At 39.0% G+C, this 16044-nt stretch overlaps 1 protein-coding gene across 1 annotated transcript in view; it reads left to right on the forward strand.

The window, feature by feature from the left end:
• LARP4B (La ribonucleoprotein 4B) overlaps positions 1-16044 on the forward strand; it is a 78746-nt gene that overhangs the window by 10019 nt on the left and 52683 nt on the right. The window contains 2 exon segments of the mRNA XM_006141343.3: positions 14099-14246; positions 14483-14623. Of these exon segments, the coding sequence (XP_006141405.1) occupies positions 14099-14246; positions 14483-14623 (289 nt within the window).

Genomic DNA, 16044 nt, shown 5'->3' on the forward strand with positions numbered 1-16044 from the left:
AATGCCTGGCTGGTATAGAACAACAGATATACACACTAATTTGCAAATAACCTCTCCTTTGCTCCCTCTGGTTTAAGGAGTGAAACTGGGAACCCGGCTGCTACCACTCCAGCTCAAGACCAGGTCACATCATGTGCAAGATGCTGCCTTTCCTTGATTGGGTGTTTGCTATTGCTTGACTGTGTCTTCCTGAAATTTCATATGCTGATATTTGATTGCTACTTTGATGGTATTAAGAGTGTTGAAATTTAGACTGTATTAAGAGGTGACGTCTTTTGGAGGTAATTAGGATTAGATGAGATCATCAGAGTGAGGCCCTCATAACTGAATCCTGATGGCTTTATAAAAGAAGGACAGAGACCAGAGTTGCTCTCTCACCATGTGATGCCCTGTACCATCTTGGGATTCTGCAGAGAGCAGTGCAGCCCCTTTACTTTAGACCTCTGTTACTGTGAGCTGAACAAACCTTTATTCTTTTTTAAAATTTTATAATTTCTTATTTACATGTAATTATTGTACATCTTTATGGTATACGATATATTTTTTTGAAGCATGTGTGTGGTATGTCATCATCAAATCAGGGATATTACCATATACATAATTTTCAGCAGAGAACTATGACATTTACAAATCTGTTAAATGTTTTGTCCCCAAGCCACTCCCTCTCACCCTCTACTGTCCACCCTCTTCCTATACAGTCTTTGGTATCTATTCTTGCCCTCCCTACTGTTATATCTTCAAATCTTTCCACTTCTGTCATAAAGTACAGACATTCAGTATATATTGAACGAGGATATGCAGTGTTTGTCTTTCACAGTCTTCCTTGTTTTACTTAGTATTTAATCTTTATATTCATCCATTTTATATCAGACGTCAGGATCTCATTGTTCTCTATGGCTGAGTAGTAGTCCATAGTTTATAGGTGCCACATTTTTTCAATCCAGTCATCAGTTCTTACGCATTGATTCCTTATGGCATGCATGAGCTCCATTTCAGTTTCATTGTTCCTCTTGGGTGGGGAGTGCTGGAATCCATGGTGGGAGTCTGAGGTTCAGAATTTTAAAAAAGAGTTTCTCTTGCTTTCTCTCTTCAAAGTGATATAAGGGGTAAGGGACTTACCAGCTTCAGGCTGTTGACTTTTTACTCTTCCAGGCCACAACTGTGAACTAGAAGTTCTTGCCAGTTTCTTCTTGCACTTTATCAGTGTCACCCAACTCCTCTTTCCTAGGGGTCCATGCACAGATGATAGCCACTGCCCATATGCCCCTGGACTGCGGACCTGGCAGTGGCCGACTCTCCTCAGGCAGTAGCCATATTCAAACTATATTCTTTTAACCTTTATAAATTACCCAGTGTATGGAATTCAGTTATGGCAACAGAAAAACAGACTGAAACACTGTTCAGTTGTGTAAACCTTTGATTGTCATCTGGAGTTCCCAGGCCATTGGTCAAAAGCTTTTTTGATGTTTCTTTTGGGGAGATGAAAATTTAGAGCTTCTTAGTTCATTATTTTGTTTGATTCTTGTAATACTCTTTGTAACTAGGAACATTTTCTGGTCATCATTGTTGATTTAAATTGTCTTTCTAATAGAATAACTAATGAACTCCTCATGCATGTAATTCTTACATAGATATTAAACCTGATTGTCCCAATCCATAAAATGCACATAAATGACATTTATTTAGTCTGGCAAGTGAGGTTTTGCTGAAACTAAAGCTTTTTTTCCATAGAATTTCTATGAATTTACCAATAACCATTGAACATCATGTGGGCAGTTTCCTATAACTTTTTTTTAAAGAATTATTTTATTTAATGCTATTCATTTACTTATTTTAATTTCACCAGAAATGAACAGAGTGAGAGTGAGAGAGGGAGAGAAAGCGAGAAAGCAAGCCACCAGGTCTGGGACATGAACCACAGTTGGCCATGTAGGAGTCCAGTGCCTTCAACCACCACGCCACCTGCCGGCCCCCTATAACTTTTGTGGATATTCTTTGGCACACTTTGATACCAAGCCCTCACTGGGCATGGATGGATTTAGGCCAACTCTCTTCTCATTAGAGTAAATCATCTTAAGTGGTATCACATGATGTCATTGCACACACAACTTAATGTGCAAACATGGACATGTCTTTTAAGTTTTGTGTTTACATTTTTTAATTCTTTAGAAAGCTTGGAGGTTGGTAGGGGACTGCAGACACCAGTTTGAGAACCTGCTGGTTCGGACACAAGATTTGCTGTTAGAACGCTTTTCTAGAGGTCTTAGAGCAAAGAAAGTGTGAAGATAGGGCAGTAACTTGGCAAAATAAATGGGTAAACTTCACAAAGGATCTTAAAGCCTGGAAAGCAGGGGAAGAGGGCTTCAGAAAGAAAATGGTTTGAGCAGTCAGTGTTTGCTGAGGTTGTTAAGTTGGTTTTTGTATGAAATAGCGAAGGTGGGGAAGATGGCTTCTTAGAGAGGAGATGATATGGGGCCCGGTGGTGGCACAGTGTGGCACAGCTGGTCCCATATGGGATGGGGGATATCTCTAGTTCACGTCCCAGGACTTTCCTTTGATTACCAATCTCATGTGTGTCCATGATCAGGCTGGCTGGGATAGATCACAGTACCTTGCTGAGGTGCCTTTCTGTCTCTGTCTTGCTCATGGAGGAAATTAATGGATGAACTAAAAAAAAAAAAAAGTATAGATTATAGAGCGAGGCTAAGTTCACATTTGGGGGACTTTGAAGCAATATTGGGTTTTATGGTAAGGACTTTCTTATTTTAAATGTTCACAGTAACTCTGAAATATACATGGGTATGTATTGGCTTCCATTTTATGGATAAGAAAAGCGAGACCAAAAAGTTAAATAATTTGCCGAAGGTTATATCTGTAATATAAACAGAATGTGATTCAAACATAAGCAGCTAAAATCATGAGTTTTGTCTCTCTTTACTGTTCCATTTAAGTCTACAGCACAAGCACATATTTTATATTCTGAGTGAAGGCAGTTTTTTCAAATGGAGATCTAGAGAGCAGTTTAACATTGTAGTTAACTGTACCACTCTACTGCCTGAGTGTCTTTGCTTGTCTGAAGCTCTTTATTTATGCTGTTAGTGCTTAATTTTCCTAATGGGGTTAATTGTGTCTACTTCAGGGTTGTTGAGAGTGTGAACTAACATGTATATTGAAATGAAAATATTTATGTAGGAAACATTCTCTAATACATGGTGCTATATAAAGTGTTTTTACTATCCTTATCACCGTCATTGTTACTGGCTGTAGTTTCAGTACCTGAATTTAATACACTCATAAGTGTTCCTGTTATTTTCATGTTTAATTAAGTATAATTTCTAAAATCATAAAATATTAATGTTTTCTAAAAATTAAACAATAATAGTACACTAGCTATAACTTGTAGATTAAATAGCAAAATGTCTTATAGAGGAATTAACAGAATTTTTAAAATTATTTATTTAATTTTTATTTATTCATTCATTTATTTTAATTTGACCAGAGAACGACACAGAGAAAAAGGGAAAGTGAGAAAGCAAGCCATCTGCTCTGGGACTCAAACTGTGGTCAGCCGTGTGGGAGTGTCCAGTGCCTTAACCACCATGCCACCTGCTGGCCCTCAGAATTATTTTGTTTTTTAAATAGCATGTTAGAGCTATAATAAAAAGAATTGCTTGTATTAAGAATAAAACATTAAAAATGTCAACATAAGACAAGACCAGTTCTGTGTGTCAGCAGGCAGGGGCCACATATAAATGCAGAAGCAACTTGGTTAGTTTTCGACAACTTGTCTTTATCAAGAAAAAAAATGGGAGACTTCCTAGTATTGGTACCAGCACACAAAGATTTTTGTTCTTTCTTGTTTTCCCTTGTGCTTTTATTTCTGAAGTAGAATTTTCAGACATCTGCAGAAATAGAGTACTATAACCCCAGTGTACCATCAAAACCTTGAACTACCCATCTTTACATCTGTCCTTGTCTTATCTTTTTATTCATGCTACACACAGTTGTTTAAAATTCTATGGTGTATATGTGTGTACAAGTGTGTGTGTGCACGTGTGTGTGCGCGCATTATACTATATTTATTTGCTGGAGTATTTTAAAACAAATCCTAGAAAATGTGTCATTTCATCATAAATACTTCAACAGGCATCTCACACACATTCCATTTTCATGACTGATATAATTAGTAGTACTTTTTTAATGCCTGCAGACTTTATTTCTTGGTTCTAGCATGTTAGAGACAACCATAAGTAACTAAATTTTAAGGAACAATTTTTTTATACTGTTTTCTATTTGAGGAATTTACAAAATCATTTCTTTACTTGCCACTATTCTATAAAATATAATTTGGAAAATACTGAAACACTACAGAAAATCCAGGAGACTGAGATTTCTTCTTCTGCCTAGAATAATTTTAGTTAATTTTCTTTTCTTCCATTTTCTTGTTATGTTTATGAGAATATAAAAAATAATACTCAGCAATTTTGTGCTTCTGAAACTTAGTACTTTATGTGCTGTTTAGATTTCAGCACACGGAGAATGATGGTTGTCAGGCAGGGCAGGGCTCTGTTGTCTTGGAATTTGGCTTTGAGTGACAGGGACATGTGACCGCTGTGCAAGGGGTTATTTTTGGTGACTGGGTGTTGGCTTCTCCTCAGAAATCATAGCAAGTTAGTGTGAGATGTGTTTGTGGAGGTTCGGAAAACAACAAGCATTGTAATGTGAGTTTTTGAACTTTCAAACATGGGTTGTTGCTTCAGCAAAGAATTAAGTAGTGACAGTGACACTGAAACAACTGGCCTCTTACAAAAATCTGTGGAGCAGAAGGAACCAGAGAACAAGATAAGTAAAACTTTATCTTTATTATTTGATCCGCTTGAAGGTGAGAAGCTTCACAATGTTGGAAATGGAGCCAGCAGAGCAGCTGCTGACATTAATACGTGGACTAGAATCTTTGTGAGGCCTGGGCGCAAGGAGGGTCCTAGACCAAAGCAGTCATTGAATGCTATTTCCTCTTCAATGTGTAACTTCTTAACTACGTGTGAAAATTTAGATGAGATCAACAAGAATTCAGATATTGTTGTTACTGAGCAGAATCCTAAGAGTGTCTGCGATGCTCCATGTGTGGGTCATGGCAGTCGACAGGGTTGTTCTGAAGATGATGGTCTTCTCCCACATGTACCAGTGCGTTCTGAGCAGGGCCTGCAGGAGGAAGCTTTCGTACATAACCATCCATGTTATTACCTGGACACTTGTAAAAATTCTTTAATAGAGAAAGAAATCATGGTAAATGTTCAGATCAGTAGTTTTAGTAACCCTTTAGATGTGTCCAACAGGAAGATAAACAATGAAAATCCTATTGTTGTCAGTCATAAACAGTGTCAGAATTCAAGAGAGAGCGAGTTTTATAGTATTTGTGTTGTAGATCCTGACTGCCTGAACATAGAAGAGGAACTGTGCACTGCCATGTGTGGAGCAGCTGTAGAAGAATGTCATTCAGCTGTTACCTCTGAGGGAATGCACAAAGTGGAGTGGCCTCTAGATAACAAGAAAGAATGTTCAGTCTCTCCTGCCATGCAAGGGACAAGAGACTTAAAGCCACAGCAGAAAGAACAATCATCCCAGGGCATGTTGGACCCAAATGAAAGGAAGGAAGTATTTAGTGAGAAAACCAAACCCTGGGCTGAGATCTTGACAGACTGCAATTCCACTTGTAAAGCAGACACTGATCACTTACAGACTGAATCTTCTCACATAGAAGCTTACACCAAATTTCTTAAAGACAATACAGAAAGTAGTGCATCTCATGATATTGGTCTACTCCCTGGATTAAATATTAACATAGACGCTGACTCACCATTAGGCATGTGTACCATCCCTGAAAAAAGAAAGAGCCACAGTTCAGGAATAGGAATTCAGATGGATCATTCACCTATTAATTTACGTAATGACATTTTATTTATGGAGGGAAACAACGAACCTAAGAATGTAACAGTTAGTGTTGGTCAGAGTTTAGACTCTAAAAAGGTAGAAGAAAATAACTCTGTGAAACCATTAAAAGACAGTGATTTTTTCCAGTTTGTTGTTAGCAGACCAGATAGTATCCTTCCTGTTGGTGTAGATGGAATTAATTTAAGTCCTAAAAGGTTTATCACTTCAGTGAGCTTTGAAAGTGAGTGCCTTCCAGTTCATTCTCGTCTCCAAGAAGTAACCTCAAACAGACTAGATAATGGCCCCAGACCTGAACACCTCTTGGGGCCAACATTAGCAGAGGAGCAGCAGGTGGGAGACAACTGTCTGGAAGCCAGGACCCTCCCATTGGTAAGCAAGGTAGAGTCGTCCCTGCAGTCTGACAATAGCATCTCACATCAAGATGAGGACAGGTGTCAGGCAGACCTGCATGTAGCTAGTAGGGCACAGGCCTATGATTTAACTCTAATGGAGAGTGAGATTGATTTGGAGGGGGTGGGTCAGAGGATAGACCACCTGAGACTTAGATTTTCAAAAGCGGTATTCCCAAATGATGAGTTTCATGGCCACTCCAGATCTTGTCAGAGTAACTTAATATCCTCTACATACATTTTCACCTCTAATGATGAAGCAGAAAGAGTAATAGGCCTGAATGGTAAAACAGAAGGTGAAATACACATGAAGACTTCATTCAGTGGGTTACACAACCAACTTAGTGATCCTAATAAATTAGAAGACACTGAAAAAGAATTACTAAAAGCCAATTGTAGAGATTCAAGTGAGGATGACATAGAAAATGTCAAGTCAGAGTCTAAAACAACCTGTGACTGGCAAACAGGTACATTGGAACACAAGGCATTGCCTGGCCAGGATGTGCTAATTTGTGTTAGTTCTGTTATAACAGAAAACCCTGATCTTGAAAGTAATCAAATAGGAAAGAAGGATGAAATAGGTAAAGTGAGTAACTACAAAGATCTTAATGCTGGGCCACTTCTAAGCCAAAGTTTAAGTTCAGTTGTACAGAAGTCAGAGTTGGCAGAATGTAGTTCCAGTAAAGATCATGAGGATAGCCTAGAGCTGGAGTATATCTCCTCTGAGTCAACCAAAGAAAGTTCTGGTGCTTTTGGTAATAGTATGTCAGGCATGGATAAAACAAAGCTAACACATAAAGAAGAGGAAGAGAGACTTTATTTGGAGAAAGACAGTATCAACCCTAACATCATTAACTGCTTAAGTCCATGTAAGACAAATGGGCATGCATACCATCACACAGAGAGAAGTGCCACAGCCACAGTCAAAGAATCCACATTAAATGGTGACACAGATTTTGTGGGAAATTCGGAGGTGATTTTTGAAAAAGTAGGGTTATGTGACACTTCTGATGCATATTCCTGTTTGGTTGGTGTTGGTCCCACCCAAGTGGACAGATACATGGCTGTTCCTTATGATGCACCCCTAAATCGTGCCATCTCCATTGACAGCAAAGAAATTGTAGTACCAAGCTGTGACCATGTTTTAACACTTACAGAAGATACCTTAAATATGTCTGAAAATCCCTCAAGAATGGATTGGCAGAGTTTCCCAGAGGAATTCTCCCATTTTTTGAATGAATTTTCCTGTTACCGAATGGGAGGGTTTACAAGTCAGATATTTTCTGAAAAACTAGCAAACAGTTGCATTGGATGTCAAGTGGGCTGTCTCTGGACTGATACAATCATAAAAGATGCAATAGAAGATGAACAAATATTTAGTGAGGATCTACTTAGTAAGCCACATGATTTAGAAATTGCTTCGCTTCCACTGGAACGGAATCATTATCAGCTACCAGTGTCAGAAGATGGTATTATTTGGAGATGGCAAAGTAGAGGTGGACAGTTAGTAAGTACGCTTTTTAAGTGTCTATCATTTTGCTGTGATGTGCTCGTATTTACACTTTGATTGCTTTTAACCTTACATTAATGAAGATTTATTCTAAACATGGGCTGTTTGAATGCTTCAGTGGGCTGTGAATTACTACATCTTACACTTAACCATTTCCAGATTGAAGACTGTGAATCCCCCGATGAGTATATTAATATCAGAATTTGTGTGCAGACTCTTGTTAGCACTATAGCATGTCCTGCTAACCATCCCACGCAGCTTTAGGCAGACCAGATCGTTTTCCTTTTGTGAATGTTGCTAGCTGTTCTCTTTTCCCTTACAGCAGTGCAGTTAAGAGCTTCTTTAAGGGATCTTGTCACATGGACAGTGTAGTGTGCTTCAAGAGATTTTTGAGCCTATTGAATGGGGAAGTTAACACTTGCTGGATATAAACTTATATAAAATCTGTGCTTTTTGCTACTTGTGCATTGTGTGTGTCTGTGGCAGGTAAAAATCCACTGCTTTCAACTGTTTTGAATCGTGGTTCAGTCTTCTTTCAGTCAGAATTACCATGAAGTTCTCTCTGATCCTTGAGATGGCGCTGTCCTCTCTGGTTTAGAAGGAGCTTCACAGATGATTCTATGGGCTGCTGGTTTGACCGTCTTTCCAGAAATTCTGTAGTAAATGCAAGCATTAATGGTAATAGGAAATTAGTCTTGCTCATAAAACAGACATAAATCAAAGTAACATGATTGAAAGGACTTACTTAGAAGAGCAAAATCTCATTTATTCAGCCAGTAATTTATTATTGGTGATTTTTGTGACATTAGGCAAGAAAAACTATTGATAATATTAAGGAGATAGACATGGCTCAAATGCTAGTAATACCTATTATATGAGAATGAATAAGTAGAAATCCTGTTCTACAGTTTAAGAAATTAGACATTGACTTCCTTTTTTTTTTCTTTCATGATCACATTTAGGAGTTTAACTAGAAGTTCAAGTTCACCAGTTTTGTTCCTTAAATAATTATCGAGACAAAATACTATAAAATTAGGCCTTTAAAATAATGTGCATAAAACCTCATACATAAATGGTTATAATTTTAAGTTGACTACTAATGCCACTGGATGGTATATCAATATAGACAGTGCAAACAATTCCTATTACTGTCTTTATCTGCATGGCTTTAAGTGAAATATATGCTCACTGTTTTAAATTAACTTTTTACTTAGGAAATAGGTCCAAACAATATTCTAATTGGAGGTATCTCCATATTTAATACTTATGCCTTGCTTTCCAAAACTCCAGCTTTCATTGTGTTGTTACAGACATCTTTTTTTATACTAAGACATATAACAGCTATTATACGATTTCACAGTTAAAGAGTCAGAGGCTAATGCTTGCATGGCTGTGTAGTCAGTGAATTGCTCTGCATTAGTAAGCTTTTGTCAGTGCAACTGCAGGAATGGTAAGTTTTAACCTGGAGTGCTTCTTCCCCTTATTTCATCTATAGTATATCCTCTCTATACGCTTAACTGATAACTTTCTCTGACATTAGTTTATGAATCAATGCGCTTTTTTTTTTAAATAAGAGCATCAGAACATGTTCCACTCTCCAAAGAGAAGACTATAAAATCATTTCAGGGACCAGCAGTTGGTGTAATGGCTATGTTGCTGGACTCACATGTAGTCAACCACGGTTTGAGTCCTGGACCTGGCAGCTTCAACTCACACTGGGTGCATGTGCGTGCGTGCCCAAGATCCCGAGAGGAGAATGGAGAAGGCCATTGTGGCGTGGCCATCTCACCCGGGGGGGTGGCGGGGATTTCTCTCTTTTTGTCTCTCTGTCTCGCACACGTGCCCTATAGCAAAAAACTCTCAAAAAAAAATTATTTCAGAACATGGATGGTAAGGTCCATTTGCTTCTTGTTTTAATAACTACTGCTTAACTATAAATTTTCCATTGAAAAGGAAGACATATATATCAAGCAGATGAAACTAGATTTCTTGATAATCATTTAGAATTTCATATGACAAGAGAATAAACATGTTTTACAGTTATGGAGGTAGATTTAGATCTTAAATGGAAGCTATTTCTCATGTGGATTATGAGACGTTAATGAACTCTTGATAAATGTTTTGTTTTTGCTGATATTAGAATGTGGTTTTCTTGGGACCAGCAGATGACATAATGGTTGCATCATCACCCCTCGTGCCAATCACGGTTTGAGTACAGACCCAGAGGTTTGAAACTCATGCCGGGCATGTGTGTATATGCGCCCAAAATCGCAAGAGGAGAATGGAGGAGAAGGAGCAGTGTGGCCATTCCCCTGGGGGGTGATTTCTCTCTATCTCTTTGTCTCTCTCTCTCTCCAGCAAGCATGCATGCCCTATAGCAAAAATCTCTTTAAAAAAAAAAAAAAAGTGCACTTTTTCTTTTTCTCTTTTTTTTTCCTTTTTTTTTTTAAGGTTTTTGATATAGGGTGTGTATACTTGCCAGGAAGAGCCAGAGAGAGACAGAGGAAAAGTGAGAAATCACACCACAATGGGGATGGCCACATTGCAGTCCCTTTTCCATTCTCCTCCTGGGATTTTTAGGCACACAATACACACACATCTGGCGTGATTTTCAAGCTGCCAATCCCAGACTGTGACTGTCCAACACCTTGACCACTGTACTACCTGCTGGCTCCTAAAATGCGGTTTTCTAATCACCATCATTTTTTTTTTCTTTTATCTGGAGAGGTTTTTTGCTGTAGGGCGTGTGCGCTCGCCAGCCAGCCAGAGAGAGACAGAGAGATAGAAAGCAAGAAATCACCCCCCCAGGGGGGATGGCCATGCCACAATCCCTTCTCCTCTTGGGATCTTGGGCACACGTGCACACGCGCCCGGCGTGAGTTTAAGCCACCGGGTCCGGGTCCGGGACGCGAACCACAGTCGACTTCTTTGGGAGTCCAACAACATAGCCATCACGCTAACTGCTGGTCCCTAATCACCATAATTTTTGTGGGCAAGTTACTTAACCTTTCTCTACCTTGATTTTCTTATTTGTGAAATGGGAATAGTAATGATTACCTTGTAGGTTTATTTGGAATCAGTACAGGTAATTGCATAGAATATGCCCAACACATATTTATCTCTCAAATGTTAGCTGTCATGTTATTGGGTCACTGGGAAATTCATGACACATTTTTGCATAGAAAAATACATTATGTATTTTGCAATGATTTAGTAGTTCTCAGATAGATATCTCCGTCCTTTTATCCTTGTTCACATCTCTTATGTCAGGGTATTTATTGAATATTGATTAACCACCTAAAGTTGTTCTAGATTCTTCATACTTGATTTGGATGTGTTTACTACTTAAGAGTTAGCAGTTGCTCTAGGGTACGATCCTATTCCTTTATGGCATAAAACCTTGCATAGTTTCTCAAATAATAGAAATGAAAATTTCTGTATTATCACTTTATTAAATGTTAATTCGACACATTTCTTAAGCATCTCCCTGCTAAGTTCAGGACTATACTGAGTCTTAGTGATACAGTCATAGGAAAGCTTGATTGTATGTCATTGGGTTATAGAAAAAAACTGGGTCCAATTTAAAAAGACAGCTTACATAATTATTAGAGCAGGAAGGTGAAAAGAGAAGTGAATTTTTTAAACCAGCCAGACAGGTCAAAAGGTACAAATGGTAACAAAGGTAGTAAGGTTTATGAAATATGGAGTGTCTTCTGCACCTCTCACTTTGCTCCATTCTGTTCACCATCACATCCTTATTGCATTGCACTGTGCCTGGCAGGCATTCTAGTGATCATGTAGGCTATATTTGCTGAATAGATGAGATAGGTGAGAGAGAAGAGAGAAGCTAAAGAAGCAGAAGCCGAAAACAAACTGGAGGTTTAGATAGAAAATCAGGATGTAATTGAAGAAGCAGTGTTTAATATTCTCGAAAGAGAAGGGAAACCCTATTCTTTATCAGTACTTTAAAAGATAAAAATAATTCCAAACAGTAGTTAACTCACATAAGCCTCTGGTTTTGTGATCATGGTGTGTAGTTATTATTGAGTAATGACTACTAAGAGCCCAAAATAAGGGTTGTCCTATGAGCAAAGTGTGTACTATAGCATTATCCACATCAGCCTTTTACTCTCAGTTTCAGAAATAGTTTTGTTTTGGATCAGCAAGTGGTGTGGTGGTTAAGGCACTGGATCCCCACGTGGCTGACCACGGTTCCATCCCAAATCCTGCAGCTTGCCTTCTCACTCACTTCCCCTGGTTAATTTATTTTTTTAAATAACAGTGAATAAATCATTCTTTTTTAAAGAAAGAAATAGGTTTTTCTTTTTTTTTCTTTTTTTTAATTGCCAGCCTCATCATCTGAGCAGTATGGGCTTAGTCTTTTTTTTTTTCTTCTTTATTAAGGTTTTTGCCATAGGGTGCATGTGCACTCTGGAGAGAGACAGGGAAGGACAGTAAGAAATCACCCCTCAGAGGGGATCACCGTACTGCAATCCCTTCTCCACTATTCTCCTCGCAGGATTTTTGGCATGGATGTATCCACACACACCTAGCATGATTTTCAAACCTCTGGGTCTAGCACTTGAACTGCTTTGGCCATGTGGGAGTCTAGCACTTTAACCACCACACCACCTACTGGCCCGTATTCTATCTTTTTATAATTGTTCATCTACATACTGTTTCCTTAGTGGTTCATTATGGTGTTTCTTGACCTTTTTCATAGTAACTGGCAGGACCTGTGCTGTACCCTAGGGTAGCAGAGACAAGACCTTATTCCTTCCTTAGAAAGCTTTGACTTCCTGCCCCTTGTGAAGGCTGGTATTACATTTGAAAAGGTAGATACTTTGTCTGGGTTTATTAAAGGATCGTGGTGACAGAACTGGAGTTAGTGCTGCCACTGAGAAGTGTGGCTTTACTGTAGACCTTGGAAAGCAGTTCAGGGTGTGTAAGCAATGGAAACATGGCTTATATCAGAAAACAGGAATGGGGCACACCCATGTCACAAGAACTATTATGGGCTTTGTAAGGTGTATCTAGAAAGACCACCCATCCCCTAAGGAAATGAAGGAGCAAACCTTGAGGCTATCTAGGAAATGTGTTCTGTGCAGCCAGGACAGAAAGAATAATCTTGCTGAACTGTTTAGCAAAGAGACCAGGAGGACTAGAAATGAGCAAGACTGAGGGTAGTGATCCCGTGATACAGCATTTGGCCACAGGAAGGACACCATTCTACTCTGTGTGAACAGAGGACTGCCATAGTCTCACTCATTGAACACCCTTTATTGTAATAACCACCTGCAAATTCCCAGTTTCAGAAGTGCCCAGGACATAACAGGCACCAAGCTGGGTGCTTGAAGTGTACTCTTGCAGCAACTCTATAAGATAGTAACTACAAAACCCACTTCCCAGGTGAGGTTTTCAGGGGTCACAGCCCCAAATGAAACAGCTGTTTATGTCCAAACTGGGCACAGGCCCAGTGATCTGAGAGCCCCCACTTCCCAGGTGAGGTTTTCAGGGGTCACAGCCCCAAATGAAACAGCTGTTTATGTCCAAACTGGGCACAGGCCCGGTGATCTGAGAGCCCATGCCTAGAACACTAGACTAATAGTATCAGAACCACTTGTAGATTCTGCTTCAGTAAGACTGGGAATTTGTGTTTCGAAAAAGCTCCGAAGGTGATGTTGAAACTTTCTGCTGAAAATAGGAGATATTCTGTCTTCTTACTCAGCATATGCTCTAGTTCTCTCTGATATTAATATTAGTTCCAATGACCTGTCAGACCTTTGCTCCTAGAAGGAATTTTGATTTTATACAACTTTTGCTAATGTGTTTGAAGTTTTATAGTTAAAATCTATTCTATTCTCCATTGTATTTGAATTTGAGTTGTGACTGTATCATTAGGAATCTTAGGAAATCATAATGCGTACCAGTTACAGTTTGTGGGACATTGAAATCCCTGTGAAGGAAGGGGAATCTGTCATTCCCCAGCTTCTAAAGAAGCTAATTTCTAAGCTTATGCTTAGAAATTCAGAACTTAAGAATCTAATATTGAATTGACTAGAGTTCTGACTAAATCAGATTTTGTTACTTTTTTACCTGATTTCATCCCAAAGGTAAGTATCAATAAACATAGCCTTTTAAACCTGGATTCTCTTAACAAAAAAAGCTTTTTAATTTTTGCATTAGCATGTAAAATTGCATTTGGTTGAAATTTTGGCACAAATGTATATATCACATTTTTTCCTAGGTTCCAACTACTAAGGTTTCAGAGCTAAACCCTAATGCAAAAGTATGGGGCACGCATATGTTACATCTGGATGCGAGTAGTGCTGCTGAAACTGTGAGTGCCACGTGGGAGCAAGCACCCAGCCATCACACAGACCGTGGCCAACAGGGTAAGTTGTGAGCAGGCATGGACAAGGAGCTGCTCTACTCTCTGGTGGCTTGAGTCCATCTTCGTCAGTCTTTAAGGAGCGACTGATACTTAATGTGTTTTCTGATTGTTGTAGTACTTAAGAGCTTGGAGATCTTTTGTAGTCCAGCTCGACTCTGAGTAACTTTGAGAGCTTTGTTTTGTTTTCAACGGTTATTCTTCTAACCCTGTCTTTTGGGCTCAAACTCCTGATTACAGGACTGGATGCCAATGGTAGTGGAGACAAGCAGCATGAGAATGCAGCATTACCAGATTTACAGGACTCAGACCAGACACACATGAACACTTTGGCTCTGGATCACTCTGAATATGAATCTCTGCCTGAAAATAGTGAAACCGGTAAGGCTATTTTATACACCTATTTTCAACAGAGTACGGGCTTTTAAAATTTTATTTTAGTTTTTAAATATAGATTATATTTTTCTCTAAACCATCAGTGTACCTTTCATGGCTTTCTATTAATTCTGTTTTAAACTCACTTTTATGTTGATGCTGAGATAAGAGGCCCTGATTAGAAAAGGTGTCACAGAGAATGTACAATCCAAGTAGCTCCTAAAAAGTTAATCATATCAGGGACCAGCAGTTAGCGTAATGGCTATGTTGCTGGACTCCCACGTAGTCAACTGTGGTTCGAGTCCTGGACCCGGTGGCTTAAACTCACGCCAGGCGCGTGTGCATGTGTGCCCAAGATCCTGAGAGGAGAATGGAGAAGGGATTGCAGCGTGACCATCCCCCCTGGGGGGTGATTTCTTGCTTTCTGTCTCTCTCTGTCTGTCTGACAAGCGCACGCGCCTTATAGCAAAAACCTCTCCAAAAAAAAAAAAAAAAAGTTAATCATATCTATTTGGGTGGAGCAGAAGAGGGTTTATAGGATGAAGTGTTGGTAAAAGTACAGAGATAGGTCATTAATGCTGGAGTTGAAAGTAAGACAGTCTGGAAAGAGGGAGAGGTGAAGAGGGCTAAAATGTGGACATGGGCAGTGAGGGCCATATTTGAGAATCTTAGAAGCTAGGAGGATTTAAACTTTATCCCTGCTGAAGATGGAATGAGTGACTTGGAGATGATAAAATAAATATGCAAGTGTGAAACAATGGCTTAGAGAAAAGAAAGCCTAAGAACAGGTCAGACAGGAAACTCTGTTATTCTCATGTAAGGTTGTAAGGACCTCACCATGGAGTAGTAGCCATGAAAGTGGACAAGGAGTGAGTAAATGAAAAAAGGTTTGTGGACCAGTTACATGAGGTGTCAGATGTCATTGGCAATGGGACTGCAAAAGCAAACCTATTGGGAAAATAATTTTCGTTTTTATTTTTATTATCATACCATGTAATTATGGTCTTAGTGTTCTTAACCAGGTTCTGTGCTCTCACTCCACCCCACTTGCCAAGGCCATTTGGAACTGTGGGGAAGCATTTGGTCATCACAGTGACCACGAAATGCAGTTCGTCAGGAATGCTAGACCTCTAATGGTATAAGGCACAGCATGCACAGTAACTTTGTTGTCAAAATATGGCAAAATCAGAAATAGCTACTTAACTGGGAAAATAAAGAGGTATTCCATAACGGAATTCACTTTTATCCTTTGATGGAGCTTACTGCTTTAAATAATTCTTTGGCAAAAAGGAATCGAGCAAGTATTTATAAAGGAAAAAAAGCCAAGTCATGTCTGTTTTCTTGTAACTAAATATTAAATTTGCCACCTTGAATTTGCTTGAAGTGAATTTCTCCTCTCTAAAAGCCATTTTCTAAACCTAAATGAA

The sequence above is a fragment of the Tupaia chinensis genome, unplaced genomic scaffold (genome assembly GCF_000334495.1).
Source record: "Tupaia chinensis unplaced genomic scaffold, TupChi_1.0 Scaffold000052_1, whole genome shotgun sequence".
NCBI classification, from domain to species: Eukaryota; Metazoa; Chordata; class Mammalia; order Scandentia; family Tupaiidae; genus Tupaia; species Tupaia belangeri.